The sequence below is a fragment of the Podarcis cretensis genome, assembly GCF_951804945.1.
Source record: "Podarcis cretensis genome assembly, chromosome: 7".
Taxonomy (NCBI): Eukaryota; Metazoa; Chordata; class Lepidosauria; order Squamata; family Lacertidae; genus Podarcis; species Podarcis cretensis.
The window spans coordinates 17,432,493-17,457,894 of record NC_137176.1 but is presented as its reverse complement, the minus strand read 5'-3'; the positions used below and the strand labels follow the sequence as shown (position 1 = coordinate 17,457,894).

Below are 25,402 nucleotides of genomic sequence, written 5' to 3'. Positions count from 1 at the left end.
TTAGCAGAAAAGGATTGAGCTGGTGTTTGCTCTCTGCCCTGTTGCTGCCTGATGGAACTGTACTTGGATGCGGCACAAACACTGCAAAAGTGCCTCATGTTCCAGTGGGAATCTTCATTTTGAAGCATGTGTACAGAGCAAGAGAGAAAAATTCATAAGCCATGCTGGAACTGGGGCACTTTGAGGCCTGCATATTCCTGTGACTTGTCTTCCTCGTTTTCAAGAACCTGACCAGGAGTACCCTGGAAAGATGGGTTTCTTCAAACTTTGTTCCAGCGGGTATTGAGTATATTATATCATTCCCCTTCTTTTGTCACATTAGATTGTTAAACAATTCACTACGAAGGGCAGAGGTATGATTACCATAAGATAATGGCACCCATGGGTGTAGGAGGCCTGCGCATGACAACCTGTTTCCTGCAGCAGTTGCTTTTGCTAGATTTTAAGACATCTCTCTCTCTCTCTCTCTCTCTCTCTCTCTCTCTGTGTGTGTGTGTGTGTGTGTTTGCAGGAAGACAAGAGTATTATGCTCTTTCTTTCCCAACTCTCATGTCTCTCTCCAGAATATTGGCATCTTTCTTCTCCTGCCAAACATACACACACAAAAACAACACACTTCCATAATCTCCTCTCAGAAATATCTGTTTCCTAGAAGTACTCAGCAACCGGGCATCAAAGAGAGGGGGACATACAGTGTGTTTGGGGTCTGAAAGGTGGGGATGTCATACCCCCAAAAAAAGCTACCACCTCCCCTTATCACCACTGAGTTGTTTTCAACACAGTTGCCAATCCCTCACCCTCCCTGATTTCTTACAGGAGCTTTTGATTATTACAGATCCATGACATTATTGTGGTTGACATTCTAGTAAATACAGTTCTCAGAATTACAAAATGTCTTCCACACAGTGTGGTGGTTGTTTTTTTCTTTTCCTTTCTAATACATGCATGCATATATATATATATATATATATATATATATATATATGAATTCTCTTTTCCCAACCACATGCTGTGTACGTTTGTCTGTGTGTGTGCATGTAATAATCATTTTCCTGTTGTATTGGAGTAGTAGTATAGTCTTACACAGGGGTCTGCAAACTTTTTCGGCAAGGGGCCGGTCCACTTTCCCTCAGACCTTGTGGGAGGCCGGACTATATTTTGAAGGGAAAAAATGAATGAATTCCTATGCCAAACAAATAACCCAGAGATGCCTTTAAAATAAAAGGGCACATTCTAATCATGTAAAAACAGGCTGATTTCCGGACTGTCCGTGGGCCGGATTTAGAAGGCGATTGGAGGCCGGACTATATTTTGAAGGGAAAAAATGAATGAATTCCTATGCGAAACAAATAACCCAGAGATGCCTTTAAAATAAAAGGACACATTCTAATCATGTAAAAACAGGCTGATTTCCGGACTGTCCGTGGGCCGGATTTAGAAGGCGATTGGGCTGGATCTGGCCCCCGGGCCTTAATTTGCCTGCCCATGGTCTTACAGCTGCTAAGACCAACTCCAACCCAGAAAGCCTGTCCCCCCCCCCCCCAGATGAAAAAGAAAAAGTGCTCTGCATGCATTCTCTGTATATCAATACTCAAAACATTCCAATGCAGGAAATTTGTGTCCCAGGATCTGAGTCTCTCTCTCTCTCCCCCCCCCCCCCTCTCTCCATGTGCCCTGACAAGTATGATTGTCAGCAGGAACTAGCAGAACTATATTTTTTGTGACACAGGATGATGGGATGGCCAAGGAGTCATATCCTGGAGGCAAGGGCGAAGGGTCTAATCTGAACCAAGTGGGTTGCAAATCAATTCACAGGCCCAACAAGACAAGATCACTCAACTAACAAGGTGTTCACAAGTGCTTGCGATTCGCCGGGCATGATTTTATAGACCTCAGCCATATTGTGCTAATGTGGAAAGTGTGATACATCCCAGGGTATTTGTTCTGAGTGTCTCTGCACTTTCCCTAGTACTACTAATCTCTCTTGAGATGGAATGGCATGAACTGCACTCATGGGAGCGTGATTAGAAAGCAGCCTACTTGACAAGGTTCGTGAAGAATGCACGAGATAAGGAAATTGTATTAGCTGGCCCGAGCTGCAGGGCTTTGGATGGGTTATAAATCTTCATAAATAAAACATAAAATAAATTTCCTGTATCAAAGCTTCGCACACTTGCAGGATATTGTGCTAGTCTACTCTTGCCATCTGCACCTATTGAAACACCACACTAATTTTAAGATGCATAAACACACACAGTTTCTATAAAAGGTTAAAAAGAATGTTGCTTGCTGCAGGGCATTCTCTTGGCAGAACCTTTTAATGCGGTAATAAGTACATCATTACTGCAGGTCAAAAATCTGAAATTACTGTTCTTAGTGATGTGATAAAGTATTTTTTTCTCCCCTCTCTCTCTTTCTCCTTTTCTTTCCATTAGGTATAAAATGTGTGGCTCCAACAGTCAATTGTGAAGATCACAGAATAAACCCCAGCCTCTTCCTCACTTTGCTTTTCATGATGTAAATGAACCCAGTCTCTGACCAATGAGGAGCTGAACCATGGACAGGCTAAAAGAAACTTTCTGGACTGTTTTGTTAAATCAGTTATTTCCTTCTTCCATGGGAGCCTACTAACGGATTATAGCGGGAAGGCAAAAGAGGTGAAAGGGGAAGAAAACACCTTGAACTGGAAAGCGATCCTACAATGAGAATTACGAGCACATCTTGTATCTGCCCAGTCCTAGTTTGTCTCTGTTTTGTGCAGAGGTGTTGTGGAACTGCACATCATGGCTCCATCAAGGTGACCAGAAACCAAACCAAACATATAGAGGGGGAAACGGAAGTTCACCATCGTCCCAAACGTGGATGGGTTTGGAACCAGTTCTTTGTTTTAGAAGAGCACTTTGGACCAGATCCTCAGTATGTTGGAAAGGTAACGAACATCTTTTCTTCTTGCAAATGTTGTATGTGCTGCAAACAACCTAACACTCTGGGGCACACAGTTATCAGAACAAGAAACAACTGTTTATTAAACTAATATCCAATTTGTTAAGAGCATTCATAGCATGTTTGAAACCTATGAAACATAATATACTTAACAAATATATAACATTTTTCTTAAAAAGCTTACATCTCCTCTATACACAAATGTATGTAACCAGTTTCACCAATTATTAGCTTCCCAGTTATCTTCCCATATGTACACCCAAATTTACATTTCCTGAATGTGTTGACTTGGAAATCCCTCTGCGAAATGTCACAGAAAGAGCATTTCTAATTTCTCAAATGGGGGGAGGGTGGCAAAAATATATTAATTCAAACATACTTATTTGAAATGATAACATGTTTATTTGACTACAGTATCCATGACCTCCCAGTCTATACTCAGAAAGAAATGGGGATTGGAGATTATATTGTGTGACCAAGGAGGCATTGCACTGGAATACAGTGTAGATTTATTGAAGGTTGGGTAGGCCTGTGTCTCACAGGACCTATTTTCTTTTGTTATGAGAACACAATAGTTCAAAGTATCAGAAGCGAGTGTAAAATTCCTGCCTGGTCATCAGTTCCAGATCTACTGTGGGCTTGATTCATGACTATCATGAACTCATTTTGGAAAGAATGGCTGAGGAATATTTTTTAAAATCCTAGCTAGATGTTTAGACATTTTGCATGTTATTTTTGGGTGGAAAAGACTCACTTCGATAGCATCAAGCTTTCATTTTACTCCCTTCTTGATTTGCAATATGCAGTGTATGAGCTGTGGCTCTGCACATATAGTTGCATTAGAGTTTCCAGCATGCCCAACAATTAACCAAGATGCCTGGAACTGATGGGAGTTGGAGTTCAGTAACATGTTGTGTGGGCAGGTCCCCATCCTTGTGTTCTAATGTGAAAGGTAGGTAAAGGTAAAGGGACCCCTGACCAGTCCAGTCGTGACCAACTCTGAGGTTGCGATACTCATCTCACTTTATTGGCTGAGGTAGCCAGCGTACAGCTTCCGAGTCATGTGGCCAGCATGACTAAGCTGCTTCTGGCGAACTAGAGCAGCGCACGGAAATGCTGTTTACCTTCCTGCCAGAGCGGTACCTATTTATCTACTTGCACTTTGACGTGCTTTTGAAGTGCTAGGTTGGCAGGAGCAGGGACCAAGCAACGGGAGCTCACCCTATCACGGGGATTCAAACCGCCGACCTTCTGACCGACCTTCTGATCGGCAAGTCCTAGGCTCTGTGGTTTAACCCGCAGCGCCACCCGCGTAGTAGAGCTTAAAGCTGTTATGTCTCTTCCATGATATCTGTGAGTGATTGTGTGAATATATACATAGTATATTGTGCCTTTCTGGAACTGAATTGACTATCCAGAACTGTGTAGTATGTTTGCTTATGACACTCTACCCAAATTGTACTTAGCAATCTTCCTCCATTTATTGTGGGACATCTTTTAGGAAGCTGTTGCTTCCTGCTGATGGGAAGGCAACATCTAACAATGCAACCAGTGCTATTTTTCTAAGGTGAGGTGCTGGAACTCACCACAAATGCCTCCCTTGTTCTCTTATAATGGCAATGGTGCCTACCTGAGAGGTGCCAGAACTGAGTTCCAGTGAGTTCCGGCTGGAAAAAAAGCCCTGCATGCAACATTATGTAGATAATGCTTATTGCAGATGCTGCAGCCACATGAATCTTGCTGAAATTTCAGAGGAGGACAATCTGGGGTTGAGTCTATAATAAGAAAATAATGAGCAGTATTTAATAACGGTTATGAATAAAGAACAGAAATAAAGTTAAGGAAATTGTTGGGTTCATTGTAGCTACTTTTATGCATATATCTGTTTTATACAAATCTGTTGATTTTAATATATAAATTTATTTATACTTTGGGGCTTATAACTCTGCATTTTGTTTTATAATAGTTTTGTGGTTTATTTGGACTTGGCAGGAATATAAGCAGTTAGGAAATACAAGGTAGTTTTCAGAACTCAGTAATGTTATTGAAAATACTGTGAAGGAGAAGAGCTGGTGTACAAGTAGATAATAAATATATCAGCTAAGTTTCTTCCAATGTTAATTATAGTAGAAACATTTAGAACAAACGTAGGGGATTGTGTATGACAGGGGTAGCCAACATGTTGCTCCAACACTGTTGCTGAGCTACAAATCCCAGCATCCCAGCAATTTACAGTGGTACCTCGGGTTACATATGCTTCAGGTTACATAAGCTTCAGGTTACAGACTCCACTAACCCAGAAATAGTGCTTCAGGTTAAGAACTTTGCTTCAGGATGAGAACAGAAATCGTGCTCCGGCGGTGCGGCAGCAGCAGGAGGCCCCATTAGCTAAAGTGGTGCTTCAGGATAAGAACAGTTTCAGGTTAAGAACAGACCTCTGGAACAAATTAAGTACTTAGCCTGAGGTATCACTGTATTTGTATGCTGCCTTTCCATAGTATACCATACTCAAAACAGTTTACACAATTCACTTACAAGACTTAGCTTACTGTTTATCACTATATATTTTTTGCTAATTAAAAATACTGTAATAAACATACAATAAAATCAGAGTCCACTGATAATCCATCATAAATTCTAATAATAACAATAATAACCTAATCCAGATAACAGAAAAATAATACATCTTCAATGCTAAGTCTTAATCCAAGCAGCAGCCCCTGAACAAAATCCCACTCTGAAGATTTCTAGGCATCCTGAGCAGCAGAATTAGCCTTTGTGCTTTGATTCAGCCAAAGCACAACCATCTCAGGCCAGGTGGGAACAGGCCAGACAAAGCAGGAAGCAGGTGTTGCAGAACTCATGATGAGAAGGTCATTAACAATTGAGGCACCACAGGTTCCCACCCCTGTTTTAACCCAATGGCTTAGAGGCCAAGGGCCTCCTAAGATCAGTCATCTGGAGGACATCCTGTCTAACTACCTCTAATGTAGAGAGAGAAGTAGGAAAGAGGGGCACCATTGCCAACCTGGCCTTTCATCATCAGCATTGCTGCAATTTACCAGGAGGGGGGAGGGTTGCGACTGCGGCAAGGTAAGCACAATTCAAATTCACTGTCAGATCCAGTCTGGTGTTGCAGTCTAGTTGCCCCATGACAGTCTTGCTATCAACACCTTTCTCCTCTCCTTCCTGGGCAAACCCCAGTGCCACCGGTGATGGGAGATTGGGTGAGCATTGCTGCCCCTCACTGTTGTATAGATGTGTGTGTTTGTATGTCAGGGGGTTCATGGCAAATAGCCTGTTCCCCAACACTCAAAAATATATGTGCTACTTTTGTGCTGCTCATTTTTACAAGAAATAGTTATGCTAGATATGTGAAAGAAAGAAGTGCACTGTGGGTAGTCCCCTGTAATTGCAGGTCCCTACTTGAGACAATTGACCTGTCCAATCAGTCAATCACTTAATCCATACATTCTGTTCTCCATAACTGATGGCAACCTATATTTACTAGGTTAGCTTTGCTGCTAATTTTATGGGAAATAATCATGCCAGGCATATAGATAAAAGAACTATGGGCAGTTCCTTATAATTTCTCACTGATGGCATTGACTTTTCCAACCAGTCATTAAACTCAATGCTGCATTCTCCATCAATGCTGCTGACGTATTGCATATCTGAAAGTCCTCCTTACATTTTTGTCATACCCACTTTGGAGCAGCTCCATCACAAGAGCAGAATTATTTTGTGTACATAAAAAGAAGAAGAAGATGATATGATAATAATTATATTTTTATTTATACCCCGCCTTCCCCAGCCAGAGCCGGGTTCAGGGTGGCTAACACCAGTAAATACAGCCTCATTTTAATAGTAGCCCATAGATCAAAACCATAAGGGGAGGGAAACATAAGGGTCAGACTGAGTCCAAACCAAAGGCCAGGCGGAACAGCTCTGTCTTGCAGGCCCTGCGGAAAGATGTCAAGTCCTGCAGGGTCCTAGTCTCTTGTGACAGAGCATTCCATCAAGTCGGGGCCAGTACGGAAAAGACCCTGACCCTAGTTGAGACCAATCTAACCCACCTTGTGACTTGGGACTTCCAAAGTGTTGTCATTTGTGGACCTTAAGATCCTCCGCGGGGCATACCAGGAGATGTAAGAATACATCAGCAATCAAAGTAGTGATTATTCTGCTTCCTGGATTGTCATCTGAAAACATCATCACAGTTTCCTAAATTACCATCTGAAGACTATGTACCATACATCAGACTGGATTTCCACTAGGCATGGTGGGAGAGTTCATCCAAGCTTAGTTCAGACTTGGGGAGTTTGGAAGATCTGAGTCTGATTTGGATGCGAGCCTTTGACCCTTAGATTTCCTTTCCAGAGTACACAAAATCTGACTGTTTAGAAAAGGAGGTTCCACAATATATTCACCCCAATCCAATGCAAGCAAATGGAGTGAAGTAATTCTGGTAGCTCGCATGGGGACAGAGCACCCCTCAAAAAAAAAGAGGCAAAATGGGGAGAGAGAAAACCAATCCCCTCTGTGAAGCAGTAGCAATCACCCCCCCCCCAAGATTACAGTGTCACCCAACTTTTCTTTGAAAGAGCTTGTTTATATAGCCAAACTAGATGTCAAGGGATGTGGGTGGCACTGTGGGTTAAACCACAGAGCCCTAGGACTTGCCGATCAGGAGGTCGGCGGTTCGAATCCCCATGATGGCGTGAGCTCCCGTTGCTCGGTCCCTGCTCCTGCCCACCTAGCAGTTCGAAAGCATGTGCAAGTAGATAAATAGGTACCACTCTGCCGGGAAGGTAAATGGTGTTTCTGTGCACTGCTCTGGTTCGCCAGAAGTGGCTTAGTCATGCTGGCCACATAACCCAGAAGCTGTACGCCGGCTCCCTCGGCCAATAAAGCGAGATGAGCACCGCAACCCCAGAGTCGGCCACGACTGGATCTAATGGTCAGAGGTCCCATTTACCCCTTTACCCTAGATGTGATGTGGGAGCCTTTCTTTCACGGAAAAAGTAGGACTGTGGTGGGTGGGGAGGAGGAGATGCAACTTTTTGCCCCTCACTGCAACTTCAATCTAAACCCCCAATAATAAACAAACTAACTAATAAATATATTCTAGATTATGAGTAGTCTAATACGAAGTACTCTCTAGGTGATGTGAATAGTAAAGTGGACAGTGCTAAAACATACCACATAATTCAAGAAAGTCATAAATCAAGAAAGCCAACCCCAACAATAGCCAAACAATAAAACCTGGCCGTAAAATCCAACAGAGAGTGCTTCTAGACCATTATTCTTTCCAGGTGGGATTCAGTCCCATACTGACAAATACAGATTGCACAATTAATGCTGATATGGAGCTCTTGTGCAACAAACTCAACCTCTCGCCAAAACGGAACATTTTGCGGTAAGGAAACTGATGGGAAAATGGAACTTTTGGCTCGATGTAATAGCCGCTACCTCCCCGTAAACAAGTCAGGAGGAATGTTCAGTAAACAGGTTGTCTGGAAGGGACCAGGGACAGCCACAAATCAAATTCCAGGAAACCATCCAACAAAGCTCACAGTTACAGTTACAAAAGCTAAAACCAGCCAAATTGCTGTTTACTTTGCAGAAGCCAAAACAAAATAGTATCAATGATTTCAAAGCAGTCTTTGCCAACCTAGTGCTCTGCAGATGTTTTGGCCTATAACGCCTATGGTGGGCACCAGGTTGGTGAAGGACACTAGAGAGGAGTTGAATGGCCTTGGAGAACAAAAAATGTATTTTCCTATCACTGAAAATACATTAAAGAGAGCACCAGATGACTCTGTTAGCCACAAAGGTGCTATTAACCCCAAAGTGGAAAACCTGTGTGGTAATAGCAGTTTGGTGTGTATGTGTGAGGATTTAGACTGCAGATGGAGTGCAGTGGCCAAGAGTGATACCCCAGCTACTTTTTCAGCAACACACACACACACACACACACACACACACACACACACGGGTTATGTGATATATTGATATATTGTCCTAATCCAGTTTGAAGTCTATATCGTGATATCAGTTTCATAATTTTTGACCTGGCAATATATAACAAATCGTGATGTGTTTTAGAGCTGGGTGCTATATCATCCCAAACCGGTTTGAAGTCCATATCATGATATTTATTTCATCATTTTTGACCTGGCAATATATTGTGAATCATGGTGTGTGTGTGTGTGTGTGTTATGCAAAAATCACAATGTGGGGAAAACCGTGAAACCAACCAATGCTTCTACATAGCTCCATCCTTATTTCAGACATTGTGATATAATAGAAAATCGCGATATTTAGGTGGTGATATATCATGATGTTGAAAACCAAATATCGCCCAGCTCTAGTCCAATATGAAGCTCCCAGGTCATGGTTAGAGTGACCTTAAAAATGTGAACTAATATACTGCTCTAAGGTTTCAATGTAAGACTGGGTGCGGATCGTGAAGACAATATATCCTGAAAGAAGTGCAATTAATCTGGATTTGTTTTTTTAAAAACATATTCATCAACATTTGTTAGCCTCGATAGCCTTAAGAGGATATCAGTCATGTCTATTAAATGTATCTGAACATTTCTGCATAGCAGGTATTATAGCATATTTTCATTTTAAACCAGACAGGAAGAAGGATTGATTTTAGCCATACAAAATGCTTTAATCTTCTCAGTGAAGGTTTTGCATGTGGCTTATATATATCATGCGTGTAATGATGGACAGAAGGCAGAAAGCACAGCATTCTGATATTTTCACACTGAAAATAGCCTCTTTCCCAGTTTATGGTGGTGATTACAGTGCCAACATCTAATACCCAGCTCTGTAATTAAGCCATCTCAGCTGCTGTTCCTGGAACATGTTCTCTAGTATGGCAGAGCTCAAGACCAATCTATTTCTCATAATGGCATGTGTTCCATCAAGACTTCACATGCTTAACATGATCGACTTTTGATGCTTTCTGTTTGTTTTTGGAGAAATGCTGGCAATTGTTCATTCCCCCCTGCTCATGTGCATCTGGTATCTTACCATTCTGCAATCATTCTTTCAATTTATCTTGGCCTCTCCTGCTTCTGACCTGGTTCCAATTCTTTCTCTGTGGACCATATCTGCTAAACCTCCATTCCCTTTAGGGGAAATGGCAGAGCAGGAAGCAAAGTGCTTGCCATTCTTCTCTCAATAGCAACTTCTGCAAGAAGCTGTGCTGCACAGGTTGGAGCAAAATTGATTCATTTTTGGCAGTGTGGTGAGTTTTTGTCTGCACTTACGATGTTAAATCCAGTTTCGGATTTAAATATAGAAAAGTTAAGGTTGGTCTGTTGGTCTGTCTGTCTGTCTGTCTGTCTGTCTGTCTGTCTTTCTATCTATCCCTCTAATTTGGGGGTGACAATTTTTGCAGAAGGGAAATGTGCATTCTTATAATTGGAGGCTTGCTATTGTATCACTGTCCATCAGATCCATATATCTATATCTACTGCTAGAATATTTTTGCCTCCTTTGAAAATTCATATTGCTAGACTCCTTCTTTTGAAAATCCCCAGATGTCTGCCAAGCAGGAACTTTTGCATTCACCTTGAAATTTCACTTTGAGTGAATTTCAGTGGCAACTTGGGTTGCATGCTGACAACTTTTATAAACAGTTTCTTCACTAGCTCCTGACTCCGAGCTGGACACCCTCAGTGCTGCTGAGAGTCAGGTGATATCTGCAGCACAGCTTGATCAAGAAACCTGCATTGATGTTATTTGGCTGTCCTTATCTAAATGCCTTTTGCTTCCCTTAAATTCCTTGGACACTCGGCTTGAGCAGGAGCTTCGATATTCATACTAAGATTTTGCTTTAGGTAAAATTCAGTGTTGAAACATTGGATGAAAGCTACTGCACATTCATGCATAAATGACGAAAATGTCAAAAGCAGATATAAAAAATCAGCAACTAGAAAAAAATATGTTTTTGTTTTGTGACTCTTCAGATGCATACTTTCTGCTTAAATCATAGCCGTCTTGTAGTAGCTGACCGCCAGCCCATAAGGTCAACACTTCCTAATTTGGTTTTGTTGTTGGGTTGAAACAAAAAAATCACAATCTTGTGAGTACCCCAATTGTATTGGGTTTCTGATTTTGTTTGGCATGTCACTGGCAAAGTATTTAATAACTAAAATTGCTGCAGGCAGCATATATGTGATGAACTGGTTTTATTTGGACCTGAGCTATGAAATGCATGTGGCAGACAGAAAATATAATGCAGTCTATGGACTGAGATACAGATAAGGATAAATGAGAAAGATATAAGCTATAGATAAGTAGGATGCACAAAGTAGTAGAAGAAAAGCATCTTGATAGCTAAGGTGCTTATACATGTAGGGAAACGTCAACTTGAAGTACCTTGTTTTGTGAGTGATATTTTCCACCACATCAGTTGCATTCAGAAATGATAATAAAAAAATAGCAGTGCACAATAGTAAATAAATAGCTTTTTGGATGACCCTGATTTACCTTCATCACAAAGATGTAACTGAGTTGAACAAATAAACAGGTGTGTGTTCATCTATAAATAACTACACACACACACACAGAGAGAGAGAGAGAGAGAGAGAGAGAGAGAGAGAGAGAGAGAGAGAGGTACCTTGGTTTAAGAACAGCTTAGTTTATGAACAACTTGGATTAAGAACACTGCAAACCCAGAAGTAGGTGTTTTGGTTGTGAACTTTGCCTTGGAAGTAGAACACGTTCCATTTCCTGTTGAGTGTGTTCCATTTGTAAATTGAGTCCCCTGCTGCTATGGGAAAGCACACCTTGGTTTAAGAACACTTTGGTTTAAGAATGGACTTCTGGAATGAATTAAGTTCGTAAACCAAGGTACCACTCTGTGTGTGTGTGTGTGTGTGTGTGTGTGTGTGTGCGCGCGCGTGCGCGCACGCAGAAAACACACACAGGTATTTTCAATCATGATGCACTTAGACCAGTGTTAAATTGGCTTAGGAGCCTTAACCTTAGTGTGTCTAAACTGGCTTAAATGGCTTGGAAACTTTTTAGACTGCATGCACGGACAGCCAACACAGTGCTCTCCAGATTGATTGATTGATTGATTGATTGATTGATTGATTTTGGAGCACAACTCTCCATCAACCCCTTGCTATCTCTGGCCTACAGGCTTCCCTCTGATCAGTAACTTACTCTAGACTTTTATCAGGACAGGGGGGAAATGACATTTAACATGGGCTCAGGAGTAGGGGTCTGGACCGTGCTGCTGCTCCTTGGACTGATGTGGGGACAGGGTGTTGATGAAGTCAAGACTAAATGGGCACACCAACAAAGCCAAACTGGTGCTTCTGCCAAAGTGCTCTCATTGCCACCATGCCCCACTCTGTGTTGTTCCAGTATGCAAGAGCCACACCCCTGTTGGAAGGGTGGCTTGGCCCCCCTGCCCTGCCAGCTGCTCCTGCCTAGGTCCCTTTCATTATGTGTTTCAGGATTATGTGTTTCTTTTCCCCTGCCCAAAAGACTGCAGCCAATGTAGATTCTTTTCATTGTGTGCACAAGCTACTTTAAAAAATGGGCTGCAGTGTAAATTGGTTTCTCCTTTGGAATTCTCTCCCACATTGACAGCATTCACACAATGCTGTCAATGGTGATGCTCAACTTTTGGCATCGTGTATGAAAAATGCTCTAAACTGCAGCAGCCAATTAACTTATGGACATCCCTGCAAGTCCCTGTCCCCACCACCACATTTTGCATTGGTTGATGTCTCTCTCAAAAATCAGCCCTGCCAAGATGGGCAACAAAACTTGAAGCCATTAATACTGATATAATCCTCCAATGTGTGGTGGATTTGTTCGAAGTGGGGAAATAGTGAAAACTATGTTAGTGTTGATCCAGTTGAATTATGGCTAATGTTATGAGTTTGGCTTCTAAAGACCTGATTGCAAGGATCACTGTAAGAGTTGTAGACCACCACAGGTTGTCCTAGGCTATCCTTGTGCACCATCACTATTGCAGATATCAATATTGTGCAGCATGACGCAATTGGATGCATAAAAGCTCACTCTTTTTGGAATAAAAATTGTCCAGACACATAATTGTGATTCAAAGCTTTACTAACCAGAACTTCTTCAAAACAGGTACAGAAAAAATCAGTGATACATCCAAATAATTCCATAAACCATACACTTATCTAAGCATAGGTTTCTATTTTTAAATGAATAACATAATTATGAGAAGAGCAAAAATCAAAGGTCTGTCTCTCCCATAGCTTGCATTAGCCTGCATCCAGCCTAAGGCTATACAGCTCCTGTATATATATCATTATCTCACTGGGAACTAAAGGCAAAGGCAACTCCATTTAAAAATCGAGATTTGCAATTGAATACCTTAATCACATGATCCAAGGTTAAACACTCACATGAGTACTAGCAGAGAACACCAACAGTTAATTATCAACTCAGAAGCTTAGAGAGCTTCAGTGTGCTTCAATGGAATTTTCAATTGTTAAACCTTTTCAGCAATATACGTACAGGCACTTTCCATTTCAGTGTCAATTGAACAATTATACTTAACAATCACTCCCTTTGAGTGCTGCAGAAGAGCTACTGAATAAGATTTTTTAAGGGACAGAAAGAGGACTACACATGGATAGGGAAGAAGTATGACCTCTTTAGGCTCCAGCCTGAGTGCTGTTCATTATCTTCATAGCTAGGAAAAGTGGTACCAGAATATGTGTTGCTGTTGCATAATACGAGCTTGTCTAGCTTGTGACCTATCAGTCTGCTCACAGCCTGCCAGCCATGTTTGGAAGTCTGCAAAGGACTTGATATCTCCCTTTCCCCCATGCCTTCCTGAGGGCTTTTCCTAAACATGGTGAGCTAGCATACATTCCCTGGTTTGGGTGTGATAGTTCACAGTTTGAAGAGGCCTACTCTAAGTAGTAAAGGGTTTGCTATTTTTTCAAAGCTGGTCTAAGCAAATGTATATGGTGTCCTAGATTTCATAGCAGTGTGACAGCTAAAAGTAACTCAGAAGAAATAGGCTGTGAGATTATTTTGCTCCAGCCGTGTTCCTCTTCAGTTGTAGATTGAGAAATCACTTTTATTTACCCTTTAAGAAACAACCACTAGTAAGACAGGAAGGGCAAAGAAGCACACCTGAGACATCCGTAAAATGGTCAGCTGAAGAAGAAAGAATGTTTCACTTAAAATAAGGTTTGGGTGCTTTAAGCAACGTAAAAAAGCACCCTGTCTTTATTCTTGTTGACAATTGCTGCAATATTGCAACAAGCAAGGCTATGTCGGTATGCTATTCTCTCGACTACAGTTTGAGGCTGGTAAACAACTATTTCTTAGGGCCATGAAAAGTGCTGGCAAATATAGAGCAGGACATATATTAATGGACTAATTTGTCCAGCTCTAATGTGGCCATTCCAGTTTATTACTTGGGCAGTATTATACCGAGCGCTTATTGCAAGGCTCACTCCTTGTAACACTCACAGTTAGAGTATTCACCGCTAGTTGACAATGCAACAGAGCCACTCCAGACTGCTAATTGCTTAATAAATGTAACCAAACATCTCCAGTCCTTGACTCAACCTAATTGCTTTTCAGTGTCATAGTGCAGTAATGTAGAAGGTCACAATAACTGCTTAATGGACAAAGTGGTTGTTAAAAAGGTAGGCAGGAATGCCAAGGAGAAGTATATAATGTTAATGTGGGGTTAGATAAAGCACCAAGTTGGTGGTTTATACAACTTTCTGGTTTAAATGGTTTACATGGTGTGCACTGTCATAATACGAATGACTCCTTAGTTTTCTGCTAGCAAATGGGCATGATTTTGACTGTTCTCCTTTATATTATGGTTTTTGCTATTATGTTGGTCAGTGATGCTACGACTTAGACCAGGAATCTCATATTTGTCAAAAATTGATGTGATAGTTGTAGAACAGGCATAGGCAAACTCGACCCCCCAGGTGTTTTGTGACTACAATTCCCATCACCTCTGACCGCTGGCCCTGTTAGCTAGGGATGATGAGAGTTGTAGTCACAAAACACCTGGGGGGCCGAGTTTGCCTATGCCTGTTGTAGAAGCATGAGATTTGGCTGCACACATGCATGTAGGGGGATGGCAAGGCAGTGAGCTCCATCACAGGGAAGGCCTGATGAAATGTCACTTCCACGTGGATTAATTCTAATTGCAGGATTCTACAGAGGGTGTCCCTGGTAGAACATCTAGGGACTAGTGTCCTGCCCACTAGGAGCGACACATTAGGTTGTGGCGTGCAGGCAGGCCTCTCTTGTGGTGGCTTCACACCTTTAGAACTTCCTGCCCCTGAAATTCATCTGACAACTACTTTAATGGCATTTGTGTGTCAAGCTCAAACCATAGCTTTTTAGCCAGGATTTTGAGATGTTTAGTTGTTGCTGAAGTTTTCCTTTGTTGTGTTTTATGGTCTTATGTATGGCTGCCCTATTTTGCTGAATTTTGCTGCTACCCCCACCTAGATCTTTGAATGAAGGGCAACTAACTAATGATGTAAATAAAATGAGTTAAACTAATTAACTTTCCAGACATGATTATATAGTTGAGAGGCTGGTAGGGATGTATTTAGTTTATTACATACATATTTGTCTTTCCATCCCTGATGGGACACATGAGTTCTTGGGTAATCTCTCATCCCGCACTGACCAGATCCAGACCTTCTAAGTTTAAACAAAACATCTGAATGGGCTGTCTTCCGACCATGTCTCTGAACCTCATAAGAACTTGGAAAAAGCAAAACAAACTCTAGCACTAGCTTACTTGTCAAGGACAGATCTAAACATTGGCTCCCAGTATATTTCTGGGCACAATTCAAAGTATTGGTGCTGACCTTTAAAGCCCTAAAACAGGCATAGGCAAACTCAGCCCTCCAGATGTTTTGGGACTACAACTCCCATCATCCCTAACTAACAGGACCGGTGGTCAGGGATGATGGGAGTTGTAGTCCCAAAACATCTGGAGGGCTGAGTTTGCCTATGCCTGCCCTAAATGGCCTCGGCCCAGTATACCTGAAGGAGTGTCTCCGCCCCCATCATTCTACCCAGACACTGAGGTCAAGCTCCAAGGGCCTTCTGGTGGTTCTCTCACTGTGAGAAGCAATGTTACAGGGAACCAGGCAGAGGGCCTTCTCGGTAGTGGCGCCTGCCCTGTGGAACGGCCTCACATCAAATGTCAAAGAAATAAACAACTATCTGACTTTTAGAAGACATCTGAAGGCAGCCCTGTTTAGGGAAGTTTTTAATGTTTGAAGTTTTATTTTGTTTTTAATGCTCTGTTGAAAGCCGCCCAGAGTTGCTGGGGAAACACAGCCAGATGGGCAGAGTAAGAAGAAGAAGAAGAAGAAGAAGAAGAAGAAGAAGAAGAAGAAGAAGAAGAAGTTGGTTGTGTAGTTAAAATTATCCCTGTATTTCTGAGTCACTGGACTTTGCGGCCCCAACACATGCAAAAACCCACCATGTAGAAAAGTAGCAAGGCAGTAGAAAGCCAGGCTAGAATTTTTCTCCCCAACACTGCAGGAAGTGGGGTTCAATTGTATGATGCCCCACCTGATTTTCTACGATGCAGGGACTGTAGTGTTAACGCCCCCGCTTGTAAGAGCAGCCGTACTGATGAAATACATCAGAAATGTCTCACCTCACATTTACCTTTAACATTTTAAGTGTGAGACCTTATGATTCCACCACTCTCAACATAACCCATTGTCAGATTTTAGAAGCTTTATTACCTACATTCGTTTTATCACTTGACGTTAGCTTTCCTCACCTCCCTCCTTATTGTCCATGCATTTCATACTAAATTATGGTTTAGATGATTGGGCATGACAGCAAAGTGACCTCTTATCTAAATCATGCTAAATGTAATGGAAAGCTGTTATCGCATCATATCTGTAAAGGTCAACCTTCTTTGAAAGTGGGGAAATGAAAATACAGCGTTAGCTAGCAGTGGATTCACATCACCTCTGAAATTAATTTAGGCTCCTTTTTTCAGCAGCAGCCTGTCTTTTGGGTGGGCATAATGTGAAGGAGAGGTAAAATGTAATGCCCAAGTCATTGACATGAATTTTAGGAGGGAGTGAAAGAGGTTTGGTAAGAAGTGGACGAGGATAATGTTTTTTTAGATGCTTTTGCAGGGGGCAGAAGAAAGTAAAAAATGCCTTTAACTCATCTATTTCTGTTGGTGTACAAGATGGACTGCATTATAAAGAGTGAGATGATTTTCTTGGAAGCAGTGGACAGTGTGCATGTTTTGTAGTGTTGTGGCAAATAAACTATTTTATAATCCATTAAAATCAAAGATGTTTGGAAATAATGTTATACTACATTCTAGACCTTTAACTGCAACAGGTTCAATTGCTTTTGGGATGATGTGCTAATAATTGCTGTATCATAGTAATTCTCATGCTGTAGTTTTTTTGTGGATATATATGCCTGAGAGAGAGAATCCACGCATGTGACTAGGTTCTGGACCATGATTGATTGCAGACATTCTTTGTTAAATATACTTCCATGAGCTTAAGGAATTTTTCTTCCTGGAGTGGAAGAAAACTTCCCTACAGATATACAGTCATACCTCGGGTTACAGACACTTCAGTTTGCATTTTTTTCAGGTTACGGGCCCGCCGAAACCCGGAAGTACCGGAATGGGTAATTTCCGGGTTTCGGGGGTTGCGCATGCACAGAAGCGCCAAATCACAACCCATGTGTGCGCAGATGCAGTGCTGTGGGTTATGAACGTGCATCCCGCACAGATCACATTCTGAGCGTCCACTGTACTTTAAAGTTATTAAAAAGGTAAAGGTACCCCTGCCTATACGGGCCAGTCGTGTCCGACTCTAGGGTTGTGCGCCCATCTCACTTAAGAGGCTGGGGGCCAACGCTGTCCAGAGACACTTCCGGGTCACGTGGCCAGCGTGACAAAGCTGCTCTGGTGAGCCAGGACCAGCGCAGCACACGGAAACGCCGTTTACCTTCCCGCTATAAAGCGGTACCTATTTATCTACTTGCACTTAGGGGTGCTTTCGAACTGCTAGGTGGGCAGGAGCTGGGACCGAAAGACGGGAGCTCACCCCGCCGCGGGGATTTGAACCGCCGACCATATGATCGGCAAGTCCTAGGCGCTGAGGTTTTACCCACAGCGCCACCCGCATCCCTTAAAGTTATTAGTACAAGGTTAATGTATTAAATGCAAAAATACTTACCACAAGTCCATCTATTACCTATCTGGTAGAGCAACCCAGACTTGCTTGCAGTCCAGAATGCAACTCTGAATTGGTTTATGTAGTTCTCCAAATTTTGCAATGTAGGTTCAGTGCGCTAAAAGTATGCACAAGAATATGTATTTTACAGTAAAAATGTGTACCTTATGGGAAAGCATATTGAGGGAATGCACACAAATATGTACAGCAATGCATATAATAATGCATACAATTTAAATTTGAGCCTTTTATGCCCTCTTTTTAAAAATCCACATAAAGTGGGATGAAATGGGCCCTCTGAGTGCACGTGAAAATGAAATGGGATGAACTTGGGAAGATCTCTCCATCCCTTCTCCAAGGTCCACCAACCAGAACCAGGAGCAAAATGGTGTCTCAGCGGGTGGAGCTAATTATCTGCTGCATCCTTTAAGCCATGCATTGGAATAACCTGCAGATAGGAGTAAGAATCATCTGAATTACTACAAATCAGGGATGTGAACACAAAACTCTAAAACTAGTTAGCAGGGCTGTACCTGGTCAATGGCAACCAATACCTGTCTGTATTTTAGGGGAGAGGAATGCAGAGGCTCATGAGTGATTAGCACAAGGCCAGCCATGGCATTGATATATTTATTTGTTATCTACAATTTGTTATCTACAATTTTACTTGTTCTTGTTAAAATATTGGGAGTCAGGACACCCCCCCCCCCGATCTATTACAAATGACCCAGAGATGACCCCAGACCTCCTAAACTCTTTTGTCGACTTCTGATCTAAGCAGGTAAAAATGCAGTTTAAACTGAAAGCATTTGAGCATGAATGCTGTGAGGGTCAGGCTGTGGCCATAAGCAACAGCACTCAAAACTAAACATTGAGTGTTTCTAGCTCATGGTCCTTGAGCCCAGAGCTTAGTTAGCTGGTACATGATATGGAGCAAACAGGAAAAACAAAACAAAAAACATCCCTCTGTTGACCAGGAAAAATAAAAAGGCCAGGCTCCTAGACTTTATAGCTGGCCTGGCCAATCTAGAAGGTTCATATTGCTTGCTGATTTCAGGAACCAATATAACAAATCACTGTTCCCTTCTGCATTGTCATTAGGCTCTGAGGCCTGAGTACAGAAAATTCATGGTGGATTATTAGATAGAGGGACATGGGTGGCGCTGTGGTCTAAACCACTGAGCCTGTTGGGCTTGCCAATCAGAAGGTCGGTGGTTCAAATCCCCATGACCGAGTGAGCTCCTGTTGCTCTGTCCCAGCTCCTCCCAACATAGCAGTTCAAAAGCACACCAGTGCAAGTAGATAAATAGGTACCGCTTCAGCGGGAAGGTAAACGGCATTTCCATGCGCTCTGGTTTCTGTCATGTTGTTGCGTTGGGCCAGAAGCGGGTTAGCCATGCTGGCCACATGACCAGGAAAGCTGTCTGTGGACAAACGCCGGCTCCCTCGGCCTGAAAGCGAGATGAGTGCTGCAACTCCATAGTCACCTTTGACTGGACTTAACCATCCAGAGGTCCTTTACCCTTTACCATTAGTTTCATATTACAGGGTTCTGGGTTAAGCCTTGGAGTTGCTGACAGTCATTGACAGCAAGTCTATCCAGTAAAAAAAATACAGTTCTGAATTTCAAATAATAAAATTAGTTGCTTAAGAAAGATGGGAACATCTTTCAGAAATTATTGCATTACTTCAGGATGCTAAAACGGAAATAAGAAAGAAAATTTTATGCAGGCACCACATGCCTTCCAAAGCCGCTTCTATTATCTTGCATTTCTGATGGACCCAAGGCTCCTGAGACATCTATTTCTTTTTCTAACATGCTCCTCAATATACCTGCATTACTAATTTAAGCCCATGTAAGTGTTGCGGCTTTCTCTCATAATTGCAGTTTGGCAAGTGCAAGGCAAAACCTTATGAGAGATTCCTACCCTGCTCCTTTAGGACTTTGGACTGAGGGAGAATTTTGTTTGGTCTGCATTTTTAAAGTGTATAAACATAATTTGCATCTTCCATTCAGAAATGCATACATTGAGACAAAATATGTATTTAAATATAAACACATAAATACATATTTAAGCATGCATTTAAATATGCATTAAAAAAATCCTGCAGATAAAACTTGGGCTACAGTCATATCAGCTAAGCTCTAGTTTGGTGTTGGAAGAGGATTTTGGAGAGATGCTTCCATCTGGCAAAAATAAGTGACTTGAAAGTAAGAAAACTGCTTTCACAATGACTTCCATTCAGCCACCTGCTACTCAGAAGGAAATGAATGTAAGGTGTTTACCAAACTTTCCATCAGTGATCTAGTAGCAGTGAGTTTGAAGATGCTGCAATTTACAGTATTCGATGATTGCAAACTGTTGCACTGATAATGGAAGATTAATGCATAATGCTCATCTTGCTCCCTAAGGGGATGTTCTTTGATCAGGAGGTGATTGTGTTTTGTAATGAAAAAGAAAACTTGTCTGAAACCCAAGAATATTGCTTTGTAAGAAGGCATAACATGTAGCAGAGTCCGGATAAGTGACCTGCCTTTACAAAAGTGATAGAGACTAGACAAAGTAATATAATTTCTGCAAAGGAATGGTCTTGGATCCATAAGTGGGCAGCCAGAAGGTTGTAGGTGAGTTTCTAGGCTCTAAGCAGCACATAGTAGGAACAGGGAACTGAGTCAGTTTTAGCTCAGAGGAACTTGTGAAGTGTCATGAACAGGATTTCAGTGTGGAGATGGGAATTGATGTTAACAGTGGCTTGTTACAAACAGTGGTTTCCAATGGATTTAGGGGCCACATTTTGCTGTAAAAATACTGCAAAAACTAGACTGGAATTGGTCATGGGAGCTGGAGTAGCAATTTGCTTCCAGCCTGCATGTAAAGACCCAATTGACTCTTTTGCCCTTGCCCTATTCAGTACATATGACCTAAGGCCACTGTATAAAACCACCCTGCATATTTCTCTCACTTCTGGTATTGAGGCAGTGGGGTGAAAATACTGCCCACTCATGGCACTGGAACATGGGAAATGCAAGACAACCTTAACACGTGCGCCCAGACACTCTTATTTGGCAAGATGGGAATGGTTTTGCTATCCACTTGCCCTGATTTGCAATGCAGCTTCCAAAGTCATGCGAAATGGGCAGAGCATTTTCATACTGGATTGGGATCCATCCCTTTATTGGTGTATTAGGGGAGGTGGGTTTTGGAGGGCATTCTGATTAAATTTTAAAATCAACTGGTATTCCATGGTTTCTCCCCCAGATCCTGCCTGGATTTGAATTCAAGAGCATTACATACTAGATAACCAGTATAGAAATTGGAGGTCTACTGTGGTTCTAGGTTGATACCCAAACCCATGGGAGTAACTACTTGTAGGGGGTGCTGTAAATACAGTATTTGTGATTTTCTGCTTCCACGGCTTAAACCACGCATTCACTTTTCTGCATAATAGTCCCAATCTGTGAAAAACAAAGTAGTGACTGAATGTACAAGATGCAATTAAACAAGTTGTAAATGATGTTTGTGATGAACATTGATGATTGAGATCTGCATTGCAAAACTGGCTATGAACTTTTGCCCGGCAAGTCTCCCAGATATGCAATTCCAGTATGTAAGAAGGTGGAAATACGTATTAAAACAGCACCGGTTAACTGTTTGAGGTAAGGAACGGAGAGTTGAAGGTGGGATTAAGCCATCCATGTTCCTCTCACCGCCCAACTGATGAATAAGAATACTACCGATTATCCAACACCTAGCATTTAAACTAGGCGAAATGCACATAGCACCACTAACATGAAATTGCACTAAAGCCCTTTTCTGTGTATGTATGGCCCAAGATCAGGGAGATTATGTATCTGACGTTTTTCAAAATGCCCAGCTCTATAGAGAGTCCATAGGAAGTAACAGCAAAAGTTAGTGGAAAATGACTGACTCCCCCCCCCTAAATGTTTATATGCTACTGAATCACTTTTCTAGTGAGGGTGAGAGTGATGCCATCTATAAGCTGAGAGGAGGGAAAGGTACCTTTTCGAATGTTAAACAGCTTCTCAAAGTCATTTTGAACCTAAGAACTACCAAAGGAATTATTATTGGGGTTTTTTCTGCTTTAGGGAGCCATCAGTGTTTTTGTGATGTAAGCAGACATTGTGCAAAACCCTGATTTTCTGCCAGGCCTATTTGCATGCCTGAAAACTGGCAGATTTTCTGCTAAATAAAAGGCAAAGAGGCTACCATGCTTAACTGACCTGAAACAAAAAGGGTCAAGAATTAATACAGGAACACAGACATTGAGCATCAAGAACTTTGTATATATTCTCTCCCTTACATCATTGACTATTAGAGGAGGAAAATGTGTATCTATGCGTATGATTCTTCTCCTCTATTTCTCTGGGTAGTTTGTTTATGTTACTCTGTACGGAAGGTAATGATTCATGAGCCAGATCTGAAACATCTTGACTTCTCTGTAATTGCTTCCTCACCTCATTAGATCCTCTGCATGCATGGCTTCTTTCAATTGTTGTATCAAAATTAGGTAAAATGCTCACAAACACATCCGTTTTATGTTCAAGGGCACTTACGCTATTTTTAATTACAATAAAAATTGGCGAGGCACCGGGGGACAAATTTTACCGGTGAGGGACATATCTTTGGAAGAGCCTTTTTTTTGTTTTGCTACACCCCAGTGGCTCAAGCATAATTTAGGTGGGGAAGAACAAGGGCCCTGTTGAAATGCAAGAATGCCCATGTTTACTGATGACTTACTAAACATCAAGACAGAGAAGTATGTAAATTCTTCAAGGGTATTGTCAGATAGGCCTATGCTGCTAGAGCAAAAACAGAATTCTGTTCATGATCCATGAATTCCTTCCTTTCAAAATTGGATGGTTCAGTGCAGTTAGGAGGACAACACTCGGGGTTAGAGTTGCTACAGACATTTCTCCTGAAATGAATGTGGAATTGAATTTGGGAGTGAAATATCATGAAATATCAGAGGAATACTAAAGGAGTCTAAAATATATTGATAAACCCACCCCTTGTCTATCACCCAGGCTGACCTAAAATGAAATCTTGAAAGTGCATTTCCCAGGTAAAACGTTCAAGGAATTCTGATGGAAGCCAATGTTTTCTTTTGAGAAGAGTAACAATAGCCCTTACCTTAAAGCAAAATGCATGAGGTGAAAGGTGCTCTAAGCACTGTTTCCTCAATCTCCCCTCTTCACCTTTTCCTTTCTCTTAGAACTAGTTGATACAATAGAAATAAATGGTAAACCTTTTTTCTGGATGGTGGCACTTCAGACTGCCGATAGGGGCTTCTGTTTTTACATAGTCATATGCAGTGCTTTTTTCCCCCGGGGGATACGCATACCCCTAAACATTTTGTGAATCTCAGTTTGGCCTCATTGAGGGGCAGTATTTCAATATGAGTAGGAAAATGAGAGTGTTGTTGTTTAGTCGTTTAGTCGTGTCCAATTCTTCGTGACCCCATGAACCAGAGCACGCCAGGCACCCGTCTTCCACTGCCTCCCGCAGCTCGGTCAGACTCATGTTTGTCGCTTCAAGAACCCTCCAACCATCTCGTCCTCTGTCGTCCCCTTCTCCTTGTGCCCTCCATCTTTCCCAACATCAGGGTCTTTTCGAGGGAGTCTTCTCTTCTTATGAGGTGGCCAAAGTATTGGAGCCTCAGCTTCATGATCTGTCCTTCCAGTGAGCACCCAGGGCTAATTTCCTTAAGAATGGATGTGTTTGATCTTCTTGCAGTCCATGGGACTCTCAAGAGTCTCCTCCAGCACCATAATTCAAAAGCATCAATTCTTCGGCGATCAGCCTTCTTGATGGTCCAACTCTCACTTCCATACATTACTACTGGGAAAACCATGGCTTTAACTATATGGACCTTTGTTGGCAAGGTGATGTCTCTGCTTTTTAAGATGCTGTCTAGGTTTGCCATCGCCTTTCTCCCAAGGAGCAGGCGTCTTTTAATTTCGTGACTGCTGTCACCATCTGCAGTGATCATGGAGCCCAAGAAAGTAAAATCTCTCACTGCCTCCATTTCTTCCCCTTCTATTTGCCAGGAGGTGATGGGCCCAGTGGCCATGATCTTCGTTTTTTTGATGTTGAGCTTAGAGTACCCCTAAAGAATTTTTTAGAAAAAAGCTTCCGGAAGCGCCCCTTACCACGCGACGAGCGCGGAAGGCAGACGAAGCGATGGCAGCTGAAGGGGATGTTGAGCTTGAGTTAGAAGCAGAGCCCAATGGCTTGGCAGGCAGCAGAGAGCAACCAGCCGAGAAGCCGCAGAAGCACGACAGCGGAGCAGCCAACCTTGAGCGCATCACTGACTACGCGGAGGAGAAAGAGATCCAGAGCTCCAACTTGGAAACGGCAATATCAGTGATTGGAGACCGAAGATCCACAGAGCAGAAAGCAAAGCAGGAGCAGGAAAAAGAACTGGCCAAAGTCACAATCAAGAAAGAAGATTTGGAGTTGATTATGAACGAGATGGAAATATCCAGGGCAGCAGCAGAATGCAGCTTGCGGGAACACATGGGGAACCTGGTGGAAGCACTGATTACCCTCACCAACTGAGGGCCAGCTACTAGGTGGACTTTTGGGGAGCAAGGGAAGGAGATAGCCTCTCTTTGGCCTGTTCTGCATAGGTTCTTTGCATATATTTTAAAGCTGCTGGAATAAATATTCCAATTTTTTTGAAGGAAAAAAAAAAGCACTAGTCATATGAAAGAAACACTTGCTGTTTCTTGGGCAGGGTATTAGCCTGACTCCTCCCTGTAAATGCAGAATTCTATGGTTGAAGCAACTTTAAATCAGTGCCGCCTTCACGACCAAAAATATTAGTTTAAGGAAAAAGAGCTTCTGGCAGAAGCAAAGGGCAATAGCATATGTTCTTTGAATGCTCTTCCCTCTTCGTGCTCCAGTTTTGTATGGTTAAGGCTGAAATCCTATAAATGTTTTCCCCTGGAGCCTGGTGGGGCTTGCTTCTGATTTCCCTGCACAGTGCTTTGCAGAAATACAATGCAGTGTGTGGCTATGGTGACCAATAGGCATTAATTGCAAGTTTTCCACTCCACGTTAAATAATAACAAATTGAAAAATATATATGCAGAGATATTGGAATTTCTATTGTAATTGGAATAAGTTATTTTGATGTCCTGCTTTGATGTCCTTAGTTATATTGATACTGTGAAGGACTAGGAGTAGTCATTATTC

The 25,402-nt window shown here is 42.1% G+C and overlaps 1 protein-coding gene and 1 pseudogene across 7 annotated transcripts in view; both read left to right on the top strand.

The window, feature by feature from the left end:
- CDH18 (cadherin 18) overlaps positions 1-25,402 on the top strand; it is a 639,311-nt gene that overhangs the window by 423,587 nt on the left and 190,322 nt on the right. For all 6 annotated transcript variants that reach the window (XM_079984961.1, XM_079984957.1, XM_079984956.1 and 3 more), the window contains one exon: positions 2,436-2,929. In XM_079984961.1, the coding sequence (XP_079841087.1) occupies positions 2,702-2,929 (228 nt within the window). In that variant the 5' untranslated portion in view covers positions 2,436-2,701. The remainder of the gene's footprint in view (positions 1-2,435; positions 2,930-25,402) is intronic.
- Positions 24,357-24,893, top strand: LOC307220925 (huntingtin-interacting protein K pseudogene; annotated as a pseudogene). The gene has a single exon. The product of its transcript is annotated as a huntingtin-interacting protein K pseudogene (transcript).